Consider the following 24,672-nt stretch of genomic DNA (forward strand, 5'->3'; position numbering starts at 1 on the left):
CTATCAGTATTGTCTCTGATAGGTTGTACACATTGTTGAAGCTGCTCTACGGAAATTGACTTCTGTTACAAGTATACATAAAATGACACTGTATTACTGGCAAGCACTCCTGTCCTTTTGATGTCTTTTAGCTGCCACATGCACTTTCCTGTTTGCGTGCTAGTGCTTGCCAGTACAACTCAATCAAAGGGAAGAAAAATGATATCACATGTCTTGTATTGAGATATTATGAGTAATCAGTCAGGAAAAGAGTGAATCTGAATTTGTGTATTTTTAGAGAAAAAAGTTATTCAAGTCATCAAGATATTTATTAAAAGTCCTTGCTGTTTTGACTTTTATGGCAGTATTTCTATAAAATGATTTTTTTTTTCCAATATTGAACATCAAGAAAACTGACAATGCCAATATCTCATCAGAGTGTAAACATATCTGTACTGTGTTCTCATATTGAAGGTGGGGTGACAGTGTAGCCCCAAAACTTTCCAAGTGATTGAACATTTTGATGTATTTTCACAATCAAAGATTAGCGGTCTTTAAGTTTATTAATTTATAAGCAATAAATCAGTGACAGAGATACTGCATATGGTAATGGCTGTTATAATAAGATACACATGTGAACAATAACAACAAGAATCTTGTCCTCCTAAACATCTTGCAAAGAGAAAAGAAAATACCGGCACTGAGGCAGAATATAAGGGTACATCGGTGAATGCGAGCCGTTGTGCATCATCTATCATCTGTCAAATCGGAGCATCTTTTACGCCTCCAGCATGCCACGAGGGTCTATAAATGTTTCATGACATGCCAAAAATTTACTATTTCTGCCTCTAGGAGGATATACATCTGCTGGTCCTTGTTACTTTAATACAGGACATACCGCAGACTTTCCCCAAACAGATGGGACGCAGTAGTTACACCAGCTAAGGATACAGACAGACAGAATACCTTCTCTGACATTTGCCCCTGTTTGACCTTTGACCTATGTCTCAAATGATCCCCAGCCGGACAACTGGTTATCAGAAAGTACGGTTCTTGTTCACCTGCAGGAACTCATGTCACTTCTTCAGAAACCCAAGGCTTCTGAGTGCGTGGGTGAAAACTTCAGCTGTTGTTAGTTAATGACAAAAAGGACTCGAGGCTTGTGGTGTAGAATTTATAGAATGCAGCAAGTTTATTTCTTGTTTCAAACGCAAATGAAACCATCCACGCAGAAAAGGGTCCATGCCACTCTGAGCTGACCTTACCGATTACAGAAAACTTCTAACTTAACCTTTAACCCCTGTTTTCCATCACATGGAATTGACCTCATCCTTTTAAGTTTGCATGCAATGAGACTCCACGACAGCTGCAAATGCATTTAGTTTTACTGTCAAAGGCAGATCCGTAATATTGCTTTCAAATTTATTGTCACAAAAATAACTTTCCATGCATGAAAGTTCATTCAATCTCTCCAAGTAATATCTCAGTGATATTATTTACACATAACCATATGAATTCTTGACAGCTGTCAGGATTAGTTTTGTCTTTCAAGGTTAAATCAATATATATCGAGCCAATCATTGCTTTTCTCACACCAGTCTGAATTGGAGTTGGAAAAAAACTCCCTGAGTGAGAACGCAGGCTGAGTGAAACAGTTACAAGGTGTTGGTAAGAGACCGTGTCATTGTAGGGCCTCTACCCGAACAGTAGCCCCTGATAGGGTAGGTCAGCTGGAAACGTCAGCCAAGCATAACCAGACTTGTAAGACACATTCCATTGATTTCCCCTTCTACCAAGGGGCCCGTGTTTGCCCGATATCGCAGACTCGCCGACTCCTGTCAACAGCCCGAGGGTTTCGACTCGATCAATGTTATATTGCATGTCACTTCTAGTTATCCCCATCTACTGGTTGCCCATTGCCAGCCTATTAAACACCGTGAGAAGACAGACGGCTCGGTGGCTTTGAAAAGCTTGTGAGACATTTATTTTGTTCAGTGCACCTGATGGCAGTACCGGTAAAGTTTATGAAATAAATTAGACCAATTACAAGATAAGGTTGCCGCAGATTTTAATTTCAATTAACTGGTATAAAGAACAATTTCATTTTGACTTTATCAGTTATATGTCTTGATTACTCTCCAGTTTTCATTTATTTTAAGATGATGTTCATTTCTTTATGATCTCATCACTTTGTCATTGTCTGTTTCAACACGTCTTAGATTTCAAAAGTTGCAAGGTGCATAAGTCTGTCTTCTGGTCAGGGGTCCGGAATTCAACTTTTTAAAACGAAAATTGTGTGTAAATGAATGTGTGAGTTAGCCAGTAGCTTTTTGGCTAAGTCCCTAGTGTTGATATTACTCATAGAAAGTGAACCTAAACTCTCTCACGCCTTCCTATGATTTGATATTGGTACAACCCCATGTGTTTTCCATGGAGTGGGTATACCCAATATAAGGTACCAGGGGGTGAAAGGGGTTAGGAAAATGTATATGTAGAGAACACAAAATCACGTCCCTGGAGATTGCTAAGGACTTGTCTTAGTTTGGTGGGTGTCACAGTGAATTTGCAAGTAGGGGCTCGTTGATTTTCTCAGTGTTCTTGTGTGAATACAAAGATTAGTTTGTGTACTGCCATGATGGAACTTTTCAAAATGCAAATTATTTGCATGCTAAGGGGCAAATCATTTGATTTCTCAGAGGCGGATGAAATGGGTATGACAGCATTTTTTTGGTTACAGTGACAGCAAAATTAATGTTTTTGCTATTGTCAGTCTATTTTTTTTCTCCTTCACCGGTCAATATATTTTTTCCAAAAGTCCTACACCCCTACCCCTCCCACGAAATGAAATGTTTTTTCCTCGGGGTAAAAGGATTGAAAACAGAAATAACCATTAACAACAAGAGAAACAATCTGTTTTTTCTTTCCATTGGTCAGTACTACTGTACTCCTTTAACAAAAAAGCATTTAACTCTGAAAGGCAGTAGTAATCTAGTAATGTACATTTGCCGTAAGGAATCTATTTTTATTGATACATATGAACCAGGAGACCCCCAAAATAATACAATATTGCCTCAAGATTGTGTGCCATGACAAACGATTAAAAGTGCAAACATATGGTATGGTATGATGGGCTGATGCCCCAGATATTGTCAGACTCTCTGTATCAAAATATGTTGTAAAATGTCTATCAGAAAGAGTCATGTCCAAGGCCCTAGCTTTGAGTTCCTTCAAACTCTGTACTCAGATGGTAAGTTTGTACAAGATTACACAGGAGTATTAGCTTCAAGTGGATATTTATTTTCAGATCAGGAAAAAATCAGAAAGGATACTTATCAAGCAAGATGTGAAAGGCCCAGTAATTGAAATTTTATGTTTTTCAGGTTTTTGTTGTGTATGTCAGCTACATATAGTATAGTATATTATGTATATATAGTATTTATAGTGTGTGTGTGTGTATATATATATATATATATATATATATATATATATATATATATATATATATAAAATTATGTAGTATACATGTATAGTATACATACAGTATAGTAACTAGGTCTACTTCCCATAGAGTGTTCAAATACCCACTACTCTGCTTGTCAACATTGAACTCTGTTTATATGGTGCATTGTAAGTGTTGATAATTGAGTTCAGGTAATTGAATTAATATAATTGAATTAAATTTCAACCATAAAAATGCACATCACACATGCGCTGCATTGACACACAAAATACTGGGTATCTCAAAATACAGCAGAAAGTAGACCAAGAAACTGTAGTTATGAATTATACAAAAATGCTGAAACTGTGTCAAAAGTTATGATTACCTCAGCTATACAGAGACCATAGAACTCATATCAAGAATGATGGTCCCCGAAAGACACTGAACAGTTATGTGTTACATATTAATTTGAAGTGATTGTCTTTTAAGAGCTGTGCAGATGATGTACCGTAACGGCTATCTGTCTCATTCAAATCCATCATAATAATGGATAAATGGTGACCGCAGGTACACTTTTTACTTTCAAGATGAGCCCTGAAAATTGAAATGATAATCATAGCCATGTATTCTGACCTGTAATTGTTCCTGTGTGTGGATAATGATGTTGTTAATTTCATACTGGTCATCAATCAGAACCATAGGTGACGCAATTATTTTGTTCTAATTAGTATATGAATAATTTGATGAATAAATCCCAGTAGTCTGTTTTGACTAGCCTGTGGTTGTTCCAGCGCAGAGTGTCTACAACCCTGCAGGTTTTGTTTCAGTACAGTGTAAATTAGATTTCCGTCATTGATATCAGTGTGATTCGGTCTACTCGGATCGTCATTGAAACCCCGGAAGGCAAAACAGAGTGTGGCAACTGATACGAAACAGTTGTTCATAGAATTGACATACAACACTTGGCCACTGTGTTGGGCAACTGTTATCTGTCTAATGTAAATTTTCACTAAAAAGGATGCTGTACTTTCCGAAACCCCAGTGTAATGGTACATTCCAAGGCAACTGAACTCTATCAATATATTCTATACTAAATATAGTGCATGATTTTAGCATCTGTGAATGTTATTAGTAAGACTGTCATTATTGGATGATCATTAAAAAAGTAAATCTTTTTGCATAAGTGAATGCATTTAAAGATATAAAGCAAATATTCACATAATAAAATGATCAGTAAATATATGGCAAAATTCAGGGATGCTTACTCCATATTAAGCTATTTTATAATTCAGTATTTCACTGGTGAATTTGCCCCTCTTGTTTCTAAAGGCACCTAGGGTTATACGGATTACCACCATACGGTATTGAAATGTACCCACCATACTGCAGTCACATAATACATTTCACTCCAAATCCATGCACTCTAGTACATGGAATGTGCATTTCCTTTGAAAAGGCTGCTCCTAGCCTTTATACTGCATACTTTGCAAAACAACAGTGGCCAACTTTATTCAGGCGATAACTAGACTGTGAACAGATTGTATGGCCATGTGATGGGAGTAACCCAGTAGTTGGGATGACTTTCACGTAGAGTGGCCTGTGTTGTTGACTAATAGTAGCTTTCAAATAGTTGACCTTGGTGACCTGCCACAGTGAAATTGTCTGACAATCAAGATGACCTCCAAGGATGATATGCTCAGGGCAGGTTGTTGACCTTCAATGGTATGACCTTTAGATTTATTTATAGAACATGTGCTGCAGTCCCCAATGCCATAAGTTGAAAATTTTTGTAATGCCTGCACTGATGAATTTTAGAGCAACTTTTAGCCTGTACTACGGGATATGGTATCATTCTAATGCTAGCAGTGTCTCAGTAATTCTGTTGAAATGGCGGCGTTTCCACAGTTTTGAGATTTGTGATGTGTCATCAAGGTGTGACACCTATGTGTGCACATTCCCCTTGCGTGCATTTTGTGTAAAGCTAAACCTGTACCTCTCACTCTTCTCTGTGTTCATATACTAGATTTAACACCAGGCCTTCCATCTCTAAAATTACAGTAGACAGAGAGACAACACGGCATTTGAAGCATTCGAGTTTGGAAGCTGTGAACTTGCTGTCTGAAGCCTTGACATTTTGATACTGTTCATCAAAAGTTACATACCAATTTTCAACTGCCTGACTTTTATACAATCATGTTTTTCAGAGAAAAGGGAAAAAGAGAATTTTGTAAAGCTCTAGAAGTTTTTTAGGGTACCCAAGAATGTTCAGTCAGTGGTCACTACTAATAAAACAGGTGTGGTTGTATTGGAAACGTTCTGGAGGACAGCTACTATGGGTTGGTGGTAATTTGGACTTCAATAACACCACTGGAGCGTTCGATCAGGCCATGAAAGCGGGCCATCTCAACTTTCTACTCACACACATTAAGTCCTTTCCCTGTTCCAGTTGGATGACCTGGTTTCAGAGACCTTGTAAAAAGTCACCGATCTCAACAGGTGTTGAAAGAACATTATCCCCTAGCTCTGTTTGAATTTGAACCCAGAGAATGCTGTCAGAGTGTACGCCTTGATTTCTGCCATTTTCATTCATTACTACAACTACTTTCAAGATGAATAAAAAATAGAATTACTGGAATATTTGAGTTAAATTTGTGAAAGATTAATCTAACTTTGCAAATACTTCAATAACAATTGAAAATTGTATTTTAGTATTGGCTGTTTCTAGTAATACTGACATTTTCCACATTTGCAGGTACTCAGCTCCTTAGCTCCTCAGTGGAGATGTAAAATGAATAAGGCTGCTCTATACTGACAGTTATGAGATATCATCGTTCAAACTAAAGCTGGTGAATCAATGGATCTTTTGACGGCTTCAGTCGATAGATATCTCTTCAATTTTATGCACACATAAATTATGCAATCTGATATTACGTGTACCGTCTGTAGTCACTGAATTCTGAATTCAGATGTTGATATAGACACTAGACGTGTGTACTGTAATGCATAGAGGATGCCCACGATTCTAATCAAGGTGGGCATTTTTGCTATGCATAGGGTAAAGCATGCTAACGACCGATATGTCGGTTTTTAGATAATGTCTCTAATTATGTAAATGATGCAATTGATGAAAGCTTTCAGAATGTTTTACATTATGATTTACTAACAGGGATATGATAATCAAACATTATGCTGGAAAAAGTACGGGCGTATTTGTAAAACTATAGAGCCGGGTCAAAATGATATCTATAGTCTGAAATAATTTTACAGCATTCATAATGACATGATCTCACACACCAGCGTTCGCTCGCATAATTTCAGGTGACCAAATTACCAGTGGAAGCTCAATCTCACATTTGTCTTTCTCAGGCGTCTTTTCAAAGAAGAATGTCACATCTCTTTCACTGAGAATTCGCGTACTCTGAAAAACACCAGAACGCATTCCCTGTCTGCCTGCTGCTGTGTAATATGCACTATATAGCAGTGTAACTGTTACAATTGGAACACCCAATGGCTTGTGTTTGCCTTTGATGGCTGGAAATTTGTGCGTAAAATTCGAAGACTAGCTCAGGTTGATGTAGTGAAAGGCCACACTGGCTGACTCTCAGATAGCTGATGACTCATCTTGATCTCATTGTGAATTCTAATCAATTTTGTAAGACTTTCTGCTCACTCGCTGCTGCTATCATTGAAATTTTGTAATTGAAATTTCATATTGAAATGAGTGACAGGTTTCACAGGACAATTTTCTGTACATGTAGCTGTCATGATAACATCATTGATGTTATCAAATATTTAGTTTCATATGCCCTTTGTCAGGTTTGAATCCCACATGATTTAAAAAATAACTGCCGTAGATGGTACATGGCTGTTGCAAAAGTGCAGTGATACCTGTCCTCAGTCCTGACTGTGACTGGTGTATAGATTGAACTCTGGCAAGGCTGTACCAGTACATATGTTTGGGTGCATCAAAATGTGCATTGCCATCTGCATAAACAGAGCATATGTTACATTAGATGCAGCCAAAATTAATCTTGAATTGGAGGGGGGGTTGCATGCAAAGTATAGGTAAGTATGCATGTATGATTATTGATAAATTTTACAGGAGTTCTGGACATTGGATATTTTACTTTTAAATTTGTAAACCCCTATTCCCAATTTGTTGGTACATGTACAACTCTATCCCTGAAAACAATAGTGCTGACCCTATGTCTTTGAGGTTAAAGGAGTTCGGTGCCCAGGGCTCCTGACACACAGTCATTGGCAATGAAACAAGAAAGGCGTCGTCATTCTGGGAGAAAAAGGCATTAGTCTAGTAGTTTTTCCTCAACATGGTGTTCTTTTCCATATTGCAAGATCAATCAAGCACTTGCTCATCTCACTATACCATATCTATACGTTGGACATTTTGACTGCCATTGGTGATTAACAGAGTACCAACAAGTCTCAGTAAAGTGAAATATGATATACGAGGTATTAGCTGTATTTATATACTGGGATGATTAGACAAAGGTCATAGGCAATATTGTACGGAATTGGCCTTGATTGTGACAAAAGTTGGCAGGCAGCTACTGTATAGTTTAATGTCTTCATCCCCATATGGCAGTATATGGGTTCATCCACCCCTGCTTAAAACAATGAAAGTGTAACAGAAGTCTGATGGTAAAAGGGGTTAATGAGTGTGTTCACAGACCATCACAACCAAGATAATCTTTGCTGCACCACTGCAAATAATAGCTCTTTCAAGATACTTATCTGAAGTATGCCAGACTGTTTGTTTTGTTGGTCGGAAGAAACTAGTAACTGTATTTTTGTGGTCATTTTTGGTCTGGGAAAAGAGATTAACCACGCCCACCCAGTCACTCTGTGGTTTGCGTGATTAATGTGAGGAAAAAAGACCGCCAGTTCTAATGGTGGTAAACTGAGCTACCTGGCTGTGTGCGTGTTTGTGTTAAGTGCGTTTTGGTTCAGTGGCTATTAATATGTCTGCAACATACCAATCTATGGCAGGGTTAAGTCAACATCGGTGAGCTGGTGTTGGTAGCACACTGTCAAATAAACTCACCCCAATCTTTGCCTGTTGAATACCAAGAACATAGTAATATCTGATTTGCAGTGAAATTATCACGCTTCCTTCATTAGTGCTGTGAGAACAAAAATCATGACTGTCGGCAGTTGCATCTACTCAACGTTGCAAATATGACAGCTTCATTTCACAACACCATTCATCTATTTTTCAATGCTCCGGAAAGTTAATCTTGCAGTCTTTTGCGCCTGAGAGATTAATTATAAATGTGACCTCAGAAGTCCCTTTGCCAATATCTTTTCTCATTCATCGGATCAAAAAAGCATAGACTGAATGCAGTGTTGATTAGAAGGGAAGCAGAAACTGTGTTAAATTTAAATAGATGACCTTCAGCCTCATTATGCATCAAATTTTGCATATACAATCCCAATTAGCATATAGAGTTCATCAAGTCCATCTACCACAAACAGTGTGTAGTACACTTCCTCATGAAGGTTCACAGTGGGTGGTGATTCATTCGCATAACGATATTCACAGCGCAGTCTAAAGGCAATTAAATTTTTCACTCTTTCAGGACTCTCCCAAGGAGTATTCACTTTATTATTTGAAACAACACAAGTCAATTACGCAGGGGATACCAAAAATAACATTTTATTTTATGCTGCAGGAGCCCAGTCAGTTTTACTCTGTGTAAAGAGATAGATTTACTCTAGTTACTCACCCATACAAAATGTTAATTTTTTACTCAGAAATGATAAAAGGTCTCAGCTGTAATAACATTTTCCTGGAAAAGTGTAGAGCAGGTTGTTTTAACATATTTGTATGGTGCCTGTCTGCAACCTAGAGGTCATTTGTACCTACTGGTATATTTTAAACATGCAAAAAAACATTCCAAGTTAAAATGGTCCTTTTTCGTTGTACTTGGCAATAAACCATCCACACATGAATTCTTATTGTGAATTAATTGTGTTTAAACTGATGATAGCAGAGGGTTTCCAGAAAAAGAATATCATCAGCCAGCCTGGATGCCTTATAATTACCCTTCCACCATCAGCTGTTGGTATAACCCGGTGGTTTGCAATCCGACAGCTTCACCCATGTGTAGGAAAATGGGGGTGTACCGGAATGCGTGAAACAATGATGGATATGTGTCGGTGAAAAGAGAAATGTGTGTAGACACTTACATTTAGGAGTCATATATCATGAGGAGATGAAATACGGGAATTATTTCATCAAATGCTGTTGCTTTAATCTGTAGCTGTACCATTTCCGCGGTTGAGTTATGTTAGGAAGTGGACGGCCAAACACCACCATGGATCAAAATGTATGAAGATAGTGATATTCTGGTAGTGATTGAGTCAATGATTAGGTTGAGAAAAATGTTTGCAGCAATGCAAATGTACCGGTATTCCTGTCCTTTGCCATGGTATGGGCCAAGGAAAAGTCATTAGTTCATCAAAGTGTCACAAGCACGGCTGTATTTTACTCTGACTGAAAGGAAAGCCATGACACGAACAGACAGCATGCATGTTGACTTTTGCAAACCAGCATGGAGCAGGAATTCCACGGTGTCCATAGCTGAACTTAAACCCCTGGATACTTTTACATGTAACAACGCAAATAGCATTGAATACAAGTCTCACTACTCACAGTCATGATAATTTGTTCTTTTTAGCTTCACCTGTATTCACCTTTGGGTGACTGCTCTGTAACCCCCTGTCGTCTCGTTTCCATTCAAAAAGGGTTAACTTTGCTGTACGAGACAATGGTGTTCTATCAGAATGTAGCAGTGATAGGATTACTTCAGATCTGTTTGTGAATGGGAATCTGGACCCATGCACAGAGAAAATGATGCAGAAAGGTTTAAAAATCTATCAACCATTGTGTAAAATACGCAGCGTGGTTCCCAGGGGCCTCAATGCAGATCAAGGGTAATTTAAGGATCTTTTTGGGGGGTATTGTTCAAGTACCATAATTTGTATGAAGTAGATTTTGAAGTACAATACATACACAATGTTTTTCACCATTCCTTTTTACATAGCCAACCCTTTCAAATTATGAACTCTTCATTTACCATCTTTAGAATATGCTTGACAAATTTTTGACAATTCTATTTACAGCTGGTATGCTATCCTCAGCCAACTTTTACACTTAGTCTAACAAACCGAGAGAATTATATTCCAGATTGTAAGATAGAGCATGAACTTTCTTGTGCAAAAATCACATTTTAGCTAAAACTTTGGGAAAGTATTTATAGACAGTTTATTTCTTGGCCAGCTCTATATGACTCTCACTTCTTGAAAAAAATCAAGAGCTTTCCCAGTAGCTTGAAATGTTCCAGGGAAAGATTTCAAGTTTAAACATCATTGTCAAAAGACACAGAAGATTATAAACAAAATGGGGCATTCTAAAACACCGTGCAAACTGGTCTAAATCTGTTCATTGTGTTGCCAGAACCCAAGCAGGTATCAAGTGTGTAAAACTTTGAAAAGTAAAGATGTTGTCACGAAAACTGACGTTGGGATCTTAAATATCTCATTTGCCGTGAAGCACCCAGTGCATCGCTTTGGCAATCGGACAATGTGAATGGCAATATTTGATGTGTGCACGGTACGGGAGCTTTTGCCAGTACTACGCCGTCCCTGATGTGTACAATAGCCCTATTCATTCTCTCTGGAAAAAATACCCCTGAATCTGAGGGTTGCCATTTTATCCCGCTTTCTGAATCATTTATCACCTGCTCGAGGTTCTTTATGGTATCCTGTCTGGGGTGAATTGCAACGGTAAAGATTTGTTGTTGCCAGTATATGGCTTGAGTTATTTGGCTACCAGAGTATGTGTCAAGCTGTTTGTGTAGGTGATCATATTAAAGGTCATTATTTACTATAAGACTTATGGGTTTGAGTATGGAAAGCTATAAACTCCAAATGAGGCGCATTTTTCAAAGCGAGCTCAACAAAAGAATGCACAGCGTGACTTTGATAGGATTTTCGAGGAGAACGGTCAAGCTGCAGCCTTGTATCGGGCACTGGACGTCTGGGGTGTTATGTTCCAATTTATGGTGACTTTGACCTCGGCGAAAAGAATCCGTGTGAAGCCGGTCAAGGAAGCAATTGATCAAGATTGCACAAATTCTCAAGACAGATGTAACTTTTTATAAGACAGAAGGGCGGAGGCGTGAAGTTTCTTTTGTAAGGAAAGATGAAAGGATATCGAAGTAGAGATATTTTTAGTTTTTGTTTGCTCACAAGTGTCTGAAGTTTGTGAAAGAATAGAAATTATTCCGTTGTTGCTTCCCTCCGTGCTAAGAGGGAGTCGTGTATAAAAAATATAAACAACAACAGCAATAAATAGTCGTCAGAATGAATATTTGGTCAAAATTTATCATTCTCAAGCCGAGTGAGGTAACCATCCTGCAGACAGATGTGACAAGATAGCAGATTCCGCATGGTGAGAATGGCAGCCTGGCAGTCGTAATAAATAACGTAATTTCAAGAAATCAACCGTGACATGGACAGTTGATCAGATGCTACAATCGAAGCCCTACAACTGCGTTGACAGTTATAATAATAGCCCATGGTGACCTTTGACCCTGGCAGGAGCTTGTTTTGCCACTGGCAGAGACAGACTTGCTCATGTGAAAAACACGGAGAAGAGAGTGGTATCTCATAATGAACATTCACAGCGGGATATGTTGCTCCTGTTTAAAATATATAGAACCGTTTGATGAGTCGACTGGAATTAACTGAATGCCTGCCAATCGCCTTTTTCCTTTTTAAATCTGACGTTGCTTCAGGTTGTTGGCTGGGGATTCTTAAAGATCAAATTTCCCAATCAAAATATTATTTTCCACTCCATCAGCAACAAAATGATAACATTAAGAATTTCTGGTAATCTATTAAAGTTTTCCGTATCCTGATTTCTCTGTTTGGAGCTTTTCCATAATCATCGTTGCTCTACTGTGACTAGCTCATGACTGACAAGTCAAAGAAAAAGTTTCAATAGAAATAACTTGTGATGTGGTTTCCAATATTTTTTCTCCTGTTAGTAAAACACTCTTTCTTGTTCTACTTCCAAAATCATATCGCAGTGCCCAATGTTCAACTAATGTCAATGTCATCTGTGTGTGTCCTGTCTGATGTTACTGTTGACAGCGGAATTCTTCCAGTCCACACCAGAATTCACCTCTTGTCAACAATTATACAACATATTGTGCTTGATGCATGGTGCTTGAGATGCTCAAACTTTGTATTTCAACATTCCTGAAGGAAAGAAAGCGGAAGAAGAAATATTTTAGTGTCCCAGAAAGAATTCTTTGACAGTAGGATAAAAAGTTTTATCCCTTGCAGCACAGACCACATACCGGTGTACATAATAATCATCAGTATATATTTTGTATTTTACAGGTACTGCTAACGGGTGGTGTAGGCGTCATAGCATGGAAACAACCGTCAGTGTTAGCGGTGAGTACTTCTCTTGATCTTCAAGCCTACATCTATAGATTCACATTTTCCAACAACTAACAACTCAACTTTTCTTTAGCCGATTAACACAAATAGCCAAAAATAACATACAAACAAGAAAAAATTTGTACTTTGACCTTCCAAAGGAGAAAGTCTTAAGAAGCAAATGAAGAATAAAAAGTACCTGTACAGGAATTTGATGTTATGAAGTGCACAGTTTTCCTTTGCCGTATTTCACTTGATTGTATGGTCTGTGTATAGTTGCTTCCCCATTTTATGGATTAAGCAGCCTTTCCTCAACTCTTGTTCCTATGTTCACAGAATTATCATAATTTTGTCTTGTCAAGTAATTGTTACCAACAACTCTACACTATGCCATGAAGTAGGCATACTGGCTAGTCATCGGATATACCTTTATGTAAATCAGTCACATGACAATTTAGACCAATCAGTGACTCGAATGACCCCTGTTTGCCAAGTTCACACTTTAGACGATGTAAAGTTTTAAGATGCATGCTATCATCTCCTCATAGGGGTGTTCGTGAACATAATATTTTGTGACAGAAAACTTTCAAAAAAAGCAGCTCTGCCGCTCATTTGAACAGGATTTCACTATTGTTACAAAGGCAGGTAATTTTGGTACATTTTTGCAACTCAAGTTGGAATAGTTTGGAAGTTTTTCACTTCATGCAGTATTATGGGATGGGAGTGAATAGAAAGCATGTTGTACATTCCGGCAAAGTGTATCCATCTGGTGAAGCAACAGGGGAAAAAAGTACAAGCGAAAGCTGGTATCGGACACAAGCCTGTGAGAAAATTACTCCAGAAATCCCTTCCACAGGACTGGAGATTTACAATAACAAACCATCTCAGCGGTAAAATGACCTCAAATGCAGTCAGCTGTACAGACGATAACATTCCCCGTCTATAATTATCTATTTACCGAGTTTTACTGCATTACTGCACATGTTATCAGGGCTTGACAATTCCTATCGCCCGACGCCCGGGGACAAGTGAAATTTACGTTCGGGCAAGTCAAAATAAAATCTGGTCGCCCGCCGGACAAGTTGTTTATACAACTTCTTGCGCAATCAACGCGAACCTAAGTTGCGGTGTCGCCCGATTTGCGTTGTCGTTCACACAAAATAAATGTCAATCACTGACTTTTTTAGATACAATTGTGACGTTCTTCTGCGATTCATTTGCCGACTCACACAATGTTGCAATTTTTCGATGATCGACATGAAATTGTTTCATCGTCCAATTAAAAAGTTGCTTAAAACTTGGCGTAAACAGCATTTCTTTGTTGTATGCTGACTGCTCCGCCCCAACAAATTAGGTAAAAAATTGCAAAACCCAATGCCATAGTGCTTATTTGCAATCGACCGTGCAGTACTTCAAAATCATTTATGCGGCCTCGCGAGGTAGACGAACATTGTTGGCAGATAGTTTGTGGAGTGATCGCTGTAAATATGAGTATTTTACGGTAATATTTCCACTAATGCAAACAAGGCATTGTGCATTTTCGCGAGCCAGAGCGTAATTTCCGCTCCGCAGACCTACGCAAAAACCAAGCAAAGTTGTTGCCGTAAAGAGGCACGTAGTTTACGACGATGGGCATTGTGTAACTCTGAGAAACGACATTGTGATGATTTACAACGGCGCCACGAGGGCCAGCGTCATGAGTGGGATCGTCTGAGAATCGACGACTCGATGTGATGATCGATGTTTCTGACAAAAGATCTAAACATAAGCGTTATGATGAGGAAAAACGCCGTAGACGTTATCTCCCGAAATGGAATTTGGAAAGCACAGTGGCCTTGACGGTTCCAAAATGTTCAGTACGTCGTGTCTCAAATACCCCACCATTGCCAAAGCATGGAGGTAGGAAGAGACTACCTCCATGACCAAACCAAGCGAAATGCTTTTCTTGACAGATACGACATGTTTCGCGTTGAATCGATAAGGTCTCACGAGTTTAGTCAACCGCATTTGGACTATTTGGCGCATCGCAGATGAGATCGTGACGGGGACAATGATTGTGGAAATTTTTTGGGTCCCGCTGAGCCCGATAGTACGGTTTCACTTGCCAACAATCCGATCGCATGCACTCGCAATGCGTGAACCGAATGACGACGACCAGCGATAGAAACTGACCAATCTTTTTCACTACGGCATTTATGCTTGCCAAAAACGGGAAGCCGATGTATGATATGTACCTTCAAATTTAATGTTAGCTCTGCGTACAGGTCTGTGAGTTCCCGGCGTTATACGGCCTCTTTTGGTGGAGGCCGTATGACGCCGGAAACACACAGACCGTACGCAGTAAACTTTTGAAAAAAATCGGCGTCAACATCGGCGAAAATTATCAAGATAAGAAAGCCCTGAAAGCCGCTACGGACTTCGTCGCAAGCATTTTGGTCTTGATTATTACAAATGGAGGACAAGTAAAATTTTTGAGAGGACAAGTGAAATTGAAAATCCACTTGTCCGACGGACAAGTGAACTGGAAAAAAAATTGTCAAGCCCTGTTTATGTACAACACAGTATGAGCTTTCTACTCAGGGTGCCCACAAGTACCCAGAGAGAGGGGTTAGAAATCTGAGATTTAAATTCATATTATGAAGGAAATTTGCGAAGTATAATGTTCTGTTCCATTGTGTTCTGTGTCCAAATGGAGAAAGTGTTCGGAAAAATGTTAATATTGCCATAAATGTATTATTTTGAAACCCTCCCTACTTGTTTACTATTTATAATGATTCATTAGGAAGAAAAGTGAATGACCGCTTGCGGCAGAGAGCTGTTTATATGTGCACTGCCTGCGAATAAATGAATGCACATAAAATTTGAGGAGGATCGAAACCCCCCCCTCTCTGTCAGACAGTTGCATGCTCGTCCCTGTAACCGGTCTGTCTGATGATCATTTGGGAAATTCAAAGCACATGGAGGCACTCATGTGTGCACAATGTGACTTGCCTTTGAGCTGGGATATTTTTTCTCACATCCCAACACGTAATCTTACCGCTATAGCCCACACTTTGAAAGAGTGTGTGCACGACATGTATACCACCATCTTCACAACGCATGGTCCATAACTCTTGATATATAATTAAAGGAAGGAAAGCATACTCAATATATTCAAAAAAATTCTTCAAACAGGGTCAGAATTATTATTGATTGGCACTTGGAAGACTTCACACAGAGTGAATTCCTCTTAACCCTTTGAGCGCCAAAGTCAATTTTTGTTGCCTTATAAAATATACTCCAGTCAATTTTTTTCAGATTTTTGCCAAAATTTTGATAAAAAACCGTAGCCAACAAAAGTCCATGTGCATTTGGTCCAAAATTATCAAAAGAGTTACAGAAAAATTCAGAATAATTGGTAAAATGTTGCATTACAATTTTGGTGGGAAAAATTACAGCACGCAAAGGGTTAATCAGTGAGATAATTCTGAGGGAAAATTTAAGTGAGCAAAGTTAATTTTGACATCGGTTGTCTACACACTACATGTGGGTAGATCTGTTGACCAAACTGTAATGACATTAATCCTTTCTGTTTGTTTGTTTGGTATCTCATTTGTGAACATTGGCAACTTCCAGTCTTACCCATCTGTAACCCATAACCTGCCAGCAAAGAAAACCTCGGCATCTTTTTCCACCATTGTTGGACATCCGGCTTGAAAATGTCAGCAAGTGGTTCTAGTTTCTCACTGTTTATATACCGGCGAGGTTACCATGCTATCTTCCAGATGTAGGAACTGCTCTTCTCAAATGAAAAAGAGAGATTACAGGTTATCGCAAAGGCAAATTGTTAGATGCATTGAAGTAAAAAGTGTTGTTATAAACTGTATGTTTTCGGTTCTGTTCATAAAATACAGCATCTTGTTAAACGCTTCCAAAATCTGGCTGAATACCTAGTGTTCAACTTGTCATCTCAGTGTACACTGGTAGATGTGTAACATTGTCATTTATGACTGAATTTCACTCAGGAGTAGAATATTTTGTCAATGATATCATAGTATATATATTGTACATGATTTGCTGAGTTTGCAGTCTTAGATACTTTGTAGGTTTAACATGCTTCAGGTATCAGAAGCAGAAACTGAAATACACAGTGGGGTTAGAGTAACTGTATGTAATAGAATCAGTGCAAAAATAATGAAAATATATTAACCAAAATTCAGAGATATTGTTCGTATTAAATATAATTTAGTAAAAAATGGCTGCTAAAGGTGTAGTGAGAAGCATGAGAAGTTGTTCACCAGATGCAATACACTATTTGAATCACACGTTTTATTGATGTCGTGTTGATTAGCCTAGAATTCTATTCGTCCGCTTGCCTCCGTACCTCCGACTGATCCGGGAGTGGGTCGGAGGTACGGAGGCAAGTGGACGAATAAAATTCTAGGCTAGTGTTGATGCATTGAGATGATAGGCAGGTGTAGTAATAACAAATAATCACAGATTAGATATCTGAAATCTTGTCATTAAATGGTACGGGTTAAGAGGCTGCGGTGTTAGCAGATTAAAGCAGTGTCAAACAAGGACTGTGTTCGACATGAGTTTTTTGTTCAAGTAGGCGCACTTCTTGTCGTATGTTCAGGTGTTGGTGGCATTTACAATGACGCCAGTCAGGCTTGGACTGTCTGATTTATGAAATGTTCCCATCGGTTTTCCAAATTATCGCCACCCACAAATTCTAACCCTCAGTAGAATTTGTTATTTGCTGGGCAGTTTTCACCTCTGAAATAGGTCAATCACCCATCAAGGGTTGTGCTGTGCCTTTCATACAGTAAACGATTGAAAATAGTTCTGATGAAAGGACATAGGAGAAATCTGCCCGCACTCATCTGATGTCCGCTTTTACTGACAGAAATCAATACTCATAAAGCCCTCAACTTTGCACCTCAAGCCCCATTGACAAATTAGATAGCACAGTGGCATAACTAATAAGTGCAAGTGGAATGCAAAATCGATACCTCGACACGTTTGAGACCCCATGCTTTTTGTGGTGAGGTAGTTTTCCATGAACATTTCCTCTCATTTGTGAGTTAAATTAATATTTTTAATTGATTGTGAATGCTGTAACACTTTCACCACCATGGTGTGGCCCAAACCCATTGTTGTCAATGGTGATTGTGGACCTGTTTACAAGGAATTGGGGTGAAAAGGCTGAAAGTAATATTGATAATGTTGTTCAATATCAGTTAGATTAATTTGTACATGTATAAATTACTATATGGTGTTTCTGATGTGAAACCCAGCCTAGGTCCATTTGCATATGGTATGATGAGTTCAAAGTTCATATCTATGAATGATACCAGTATAACCCGGTTCTTTTTGTTACTTTTTGGGGAGGGAGGGGGTTTAAGGTTGATCTCATTTTTGGGTTTTCCTTCATGATTGGTACTCAATATGATAACTCTTCAAAAAAGCAAAGATTCTATTATTTTGAAAGTTAAAATGCAGAGAAAAACCACCAAAGTGTAATCCATTTCTTTAAGGAAACTAAAATTTCTGAAAACCTGCAGGGAAGGCTGATATTAATGAAGAAAAAAAATGAAATGCTTGAGTTAGATTTGTTTTATCCTGAGGGGTAGGTTAGCATTTTGACCCACGGATCATAGATAAAGCAAGGTACAGAAAAAACCTAGCCGCAGGGTTATCTTCACAGTTGCCTGGTTTGACACTGTTAAGTGGATTAGGTCAGGTTACTTGCCATAGACAAATCTACCTGGATTTCATCACTCATCGGGTAGAATATTTAAAGATGTGAGGGACTGGAACTCGGTAAACCGTCTACAAGAGCAACTTTCAACAAGAAGCAGTGGCCATTAGAAAGCAGATTTTCTTTTGTCGTTTTTGTGTTAAGGGTCTTATGCACCTCAAAATCGAAAGACTCACATTTTTGTGTGACCTTTCCTCAGGGGTACTTTCAACAATTCTCTTTCAAATGAAGAATAAAAAACACAGGTCACTGTGCAAATTTTTGCACCAGAGAAACACATAACCATAAATTTACCAATATTTGAAATTCAAAATGGCCGCCATCTCTGTGTTAACTCTGTGGGGAAAATTAAATTTTTGATATTCATGTAAGACGGTGGAAACTAGGTACTCCAATAGTGTCAAAATGAGCCCCCAAAGGCGTAGATCAGGGAAGTATCGTGAAAAGTTGAATGTCATATCTGTCTCAAGGTGCATTGTACCTTTAAACAAGGTGCAGCTCACTTCAGAGATTGTTTCTCAGGTGCTTGTGTCATTATCTCCTTCTCCATGTGACACTTGGAGTGACACTTGGGAGTAAAACTCAACAAGAATAATACTAGTGTAATCATAAAAAAAATATACTCAGCAGTTATAGTCAACCTGGTTGTTGAATCTAGGAGATGTACTTCATACAGGAATTCTGTCATTTTTATCTGAAAAAGCCAAATCACTCATATTGATTCAAGCGGCGCCACAAAGGCAAGAGCGACACCAATACATCAGAGTACTACTTACGTTGTATGAGCAAATATGGCCATTAAGGTAGTATGTGCCTTGGGGACAGATATTTGGACTCACAAACTTTTTCAATTCTTTTCTTATCTACCACTTGTGGGTGTTAATTTTAAAGCTCTTGGAGAAAGAAAATCTTTCACTGTCTTAGTTTTTCAAAAATCCAAAAGTTTGTCTTTACCCCATAGAGTTAGCATGGGGATTGCAGCCATTTTGAATTTCAAATATCGGTAAATCTTGAGTGTAATTTGTCTCTTAATTCAGTACCAAAGTTTGCATGGTGACCCCCAATTTTTATTCTTTATTTTGAAAGAGAGTGGTTGAAATATTACTTGAGGAAAATTTGAGCAAAAGTTTAAGTCGAGATGGTGCATACTACCTTAAACACACCACAAGTTTCTCACATATGGACAAGTGTGAATTTACAGTGATTGAGTAAGTTTGATGACCATGGCAGTGCATCAAATGCGAGATTATGTTAAGTCTGCGAAGCTGGGCATCGTTCTTTTTCAAAACGTTCCTGAAATTGTACCTTCATTTCGGATCAAAATGATACCATGGTTTTAATGTATATGTACTGATATACAAGGAAATATTATATTTGTAGTCTCGTTTATGAACACCGCTTACAAGAATTTCTCATCTGCCGTTTAGTGTAAATAGTAGATGGTACAAATTATGGAATGGACTGCATATACCCATCACAGGTGTACCAGAATAGTCAGTACGTACTTGTTGATGCTGAATAGCTCTTGTCAGTAAGTTCTGTCGAAGTGTTTGCCGAGCACTCGGACAGGCCCCCAGTTCCAAATTAGCAAGTGTCTGATAATGGAACACAAGAGTCCTTGAAGTATGTTTGCCGACTTTTCATCATAACTCCTCCACCCTATCAGAGTGACTTCAAGCTAAACTAGCAACCGCTGTTGCTAAGGTCAAAGAAGGTCACCGCTGTGTCACGAAATTGATCAGCAGACATTGATCAGTATCATTTATTTGATGTAAATAGATCTGTATCTTTGTTTGAATATGATTAGTCTGTGGCAGAATCTGATAAAAATCTGTGCTACTATGGTACAAAGAGACCTAGTGTATCCATGGAATATCATACACACAGATACATGTGCATACACACACCCACATACATATGTAAATATATATGCATGCTTTCATATTTTTTAATAAGTGTCTTATGATGGAGTCATGAATATTTTTCATACATGTACAGTTGTTCCAAGGATAATGATAGATACATGAATATGCATACAGAGAAAACGACAATACACTGAGTGTCAAAATGAAACTGGCAATGTCGCATTCTATTATGTATTTAGTGTTGTGTGAACTATGGTTTGTATATATCAGACTAAAAAATGTACATGTTTGTAAGTTCAAAACAATTTCTCTTGCCGTTGCCCTTGTTTATACAAGAAATATGAGAAATGTCTCAACGTAATTCACAATATTATGGCAATATTAAAAGTATTGAAGTGAAAAATCCACAACAAGACAGGTTACACAGCGTACAATCATCATGTTTTCATGAATAGGGTTCTTGTTTAATACGTAATATTATAGCAATAGAAATACAGATATTATCATATTACAAAGTTCAGAGTTCACCAGGGTACAGGTTATAACCATGCCCGTATGACACGGCATTCACAGTGTACAAATAGGTTAAAGTGTTGACAATCTTGATCTGAATTCCCACTGTAATATAAAAGTACAAAATGCTCTTAGTTTACCAGACAGCAGGACAAGGGAAATCCCTTTTTTTTTAGTCAGGCTTTCTTTAAACCACTACATTGATCAGATTCATAAAATGTGTTGGTGTTCAGGGTTTGTACATATCAAGTGTGAAAGCAAAGCATGCGGGAGGTTTGGTTTTCTGAAAGATTTCCCAGTGTATACTTTGCAAGTTTTTCCCTTCAAATATCATTTGTATTTCTGTTTTGTATATTGATGTTGATGTTGACACAAGTTGTCAATTGACAGCATCCATGTTGGTCCTAATGAAATCAACATGCTTTATCGGGAATGTGGATGATTGAAACACATGTATTACAAATAATGCTCATCGCAATAGCGGGAAGTGTAATTCTATTTCAGTTTAATTATGTGCAATTTGCATTTTAATACCATGTGAAACAGTCACGTCATGGAAACTGCACATAATCTTGACACTTAATCACTGTTCTGATTTTGTTTTGAGGTATCTGAATTTCATAAACCTGCCAGTGGTTTTGACTCTGAACAGCCTTTAAAGGGCTGTTCAAAGTATAGGGTAATCATTGGATTTTCAGACTTCAAAAATTTCATCGAGGAGAGGGGGTGATTTCGGTCTGAGGCAGCGAATTTAATTTGCCATGTGCATGTGTTAATTATCCACGGTTCTTTATTATGGTACATTTCTGTACATGCAAACCTCAGCGTTGGTAACTGTCCTGTGGTAACATATCAGCCAAGTTTTTGGACCCTGTGTGGGAAACCCATATCTCTGATATGACATAGCCACATCTCATTCACAACAGGGGCTATTGAGATAAATCACTAGGCCACCCAGGTTATGAATTCTGTGAGTTTTTAAACACTGGTGCAAGTTACTTGAGTTAGGTGATCAATACTGGGTAAAAATTGTGCCATGGGAAGTGTGTACTCAGGTTCTTTTAACCACCAGTTCAGGTTTGGCCGTCAATGCAAATGTAAAAGAAATTGAAATTGTCGATTGCTTGATATGTGAAATTGAAAATGACCACCAGATTTTCTTGTCTTATACTAAGTTTTTCAGGTAAAAAGTACATGTGCATTAACTTTTCATTTTTAAAATGAGGCTTTTATGCAGGCTTTTATAATTTAAAAATGCATTTGAAAAATATTCAAAACTATCCTGAAGAATGCTGTCTGCATGGAGGAAAAGTTTGACAATAATAATTCAGCTAAATAGAGCAAAATAATGCTACTTAGAAAATTGGAAAGAATTTCTGCACTTTTGCCATCGTGTGACTGCTGTATCCCTATTCTAGAATCCAGCCTTTTGTTTTAGATTCTGGGCTTTGGGTACTATTTTAAGTCTGATTCTAGACTATCGTACATCAGTCCACATTCAAGGTCTGCAATCAACACCAAACTGACATTTCCAAGTATGTTCAAATTACACCGACAATTTCCTTTCAAAGACTGTAAACCGTAAGTAATCTGTCGAGACTAGGTTAATGACATGGAACCGATAACCATGACGTACATATCTGGTGCAGAATAACACCGTTTATTACTGATAAATGTACACTCTGTACATTTCTCTTCCTCTCCCCGTCCCTTTTGAAACTTTCCGCACGTAAATCTTGAGACATTTTATCAGCGCGTATTTATTCTGTCAAGCTTTCTCCCTGGACAGAGGAGCCCGTCAGGCGTGAAACCATTATTGCGTCTGACTTTGATGGATGAACTTGGCCTGCATGGCAGGAAACCAGGGAAAACCTGAAACCAGCATCAAAGTGAAATTGGACGTTTCCCATCGGAACTGTCAACATCTGTGCAGCAGATACAAAAACAATGTTCTGAGTGATTCTAAAACAGACATCTTGCCTTATCTCCTCAACTGATTCCCAGCAACTGAAAGAGACTGTTTTCTACTTTGTACAGCGTCATCACACACTGGGTGGTTGTTTACAGATGGTACTTGTTTATTAACTGTTGTAGAATTTACGGTTCATCTTTTCTCTGAAGCTTTATTTCATGTATATCCCTTTCGTGCCCATGACATCTCCAAAAATGTGATTAATTCAAGTTCAACCCCTGTTTACCACCATTGTTTGGCCCAAACCTATTGTACTATTGATGAGTGTGGATCTGTGTACAGAGAAATGGCGTTGGCAGTCTGTTGATGTATTTTTAATGTTTCAAAGTGAAACATCCGTGTTCAAACTATTTGATGAATGACCAATCAAGTTCAAACTATTTGATGAATGACCAATCAAGTTCAAACTATTTGATGAATGACCAATCAAGTTCAAACTATTTGATGAATGACCAATCAAGTCTCACACAAACTTGCAAAAGATACATCAGTTTGATCTGCGGTGATTGAAATGTTGCCATTATAAAATTCAGTTGTGAGCTACAGAATTAACTTTACCCCCTGCAGTCAGCTCTAAGAAAAAGCTCCTTGATTATGTCTTTTACAGTTGTTAAGATGCTCTACCGCCACCAATGTCATTAAAAAGTAAACAACAATGCCAATAAACTTTTTAAAAGCACAACATTTAGAGGAAAGTTGAATGACCTTTCCTAATCAGGGTTGTGCCCAACATACTTTCATTCCTCCTGATTAGTTGAAACAATAGCATTGTTTTTTCTTGAACACACGGCAAGGAAAGCAAAAAACCACATTCCACTCCCAGTGTTGATGTCAAGTCTATTGCAATGGATTCTAGTGTTGTTTATTCTGTGACACGTAGCAAGGAAAACAAAAATCACATTCCGCACCACTTGTTGATTTCCAAGTCCCTCACAAAGGATTCTCCCTCAGATGGTGATATCATTGAGGTACTCTGAAGGCAATTACAATTAGCGAGCTTCTTTCCTGTTTTCCACCCCAAACATGGCAACAGTACGGGTATGTGGCAAATGACAAACCGGTGCTCAACAAGGTAAAACACAAAATTCCCCGATGTGTTGTATTTGATGCAAATATAGGACAAATTATGCCTTGGAGTATATACCTGTGGATGTGGAATGTAAGTTTCACTTGCAAATGTTGTGGAAAAAAAGGACACAATTACTGTAATTGGAAAATTTTCATTGCTAACATCATTGAAAAGAAAATAATTCCAGGGCTCGATGTGTCAAGTCCAAGTGGGAATGAATAGGAGATGTCTCCCTGTGTCTGTGCCATGGTCAATCAAAGCAAACATGTCACATTGATTTTGATATACGGTATTCACCTCATAGCATGTAGCACACACCACTATGCAGCTTGCATGAGATGTTTTACATGGAATCGTTTCTGTACAACTATTGTTCATTGAAGCGGTTTGTCAAAGTTGTTTACAGGGGCCTGAAGTGGATCTGTCGTCAGTCAGGTTCAGAATGGCCACGTGTCCATCAAGTTCATAAAAGAGGATGTTTTTGTTTGGGAACAGGAGTGAGGACTGTGATAAATGGTCTTGTGTTTGACCTTTGAAAGTAACATGCTGTTGTGTCAGTATTATCCGCATGCCTGAGCTACACGGTTCACTGTATTACAATGTAACCCTTTCAACAGAAAA

At 38.3% G+C, this 24,672-nt stretch overlaps 1 protein-coding gene across 1 annotated transcript in view; it reads left to right on the top strand.

The window, feature by feature from the left end:
• The window catches only part of LOC139116952 (uncharacterized), a 99,741-nt gene that overhangs the window by 35,882 nt on the left and 39,187 nt on the right, over window positions 1-24,672 (top strand). The window contains exon 2 of the mRNA XM_070679695.1: window positions 12,848-12,904. Coding sequence (XP_070535796.1) covers window positions 12,848-12,904 — 57 coding nt within the window. The remainder of the gene's footprint in view (window positions 1-12,847; window positions 12,905-24,672) is intronic.

Source organism: Ptychodera flava, chromosome 18, assembly GCF_041260155.1.
Source record: "Ptychodera flava strain L36383 chromosome 18, AS_Pfla_20210202, whole genome shotgun sequence".
NCBI lineage: Eukaryota > Metazoa > Hemichordata > Enteropneusta > Ptychoderidae > Ptychodera > Ptychodera flava.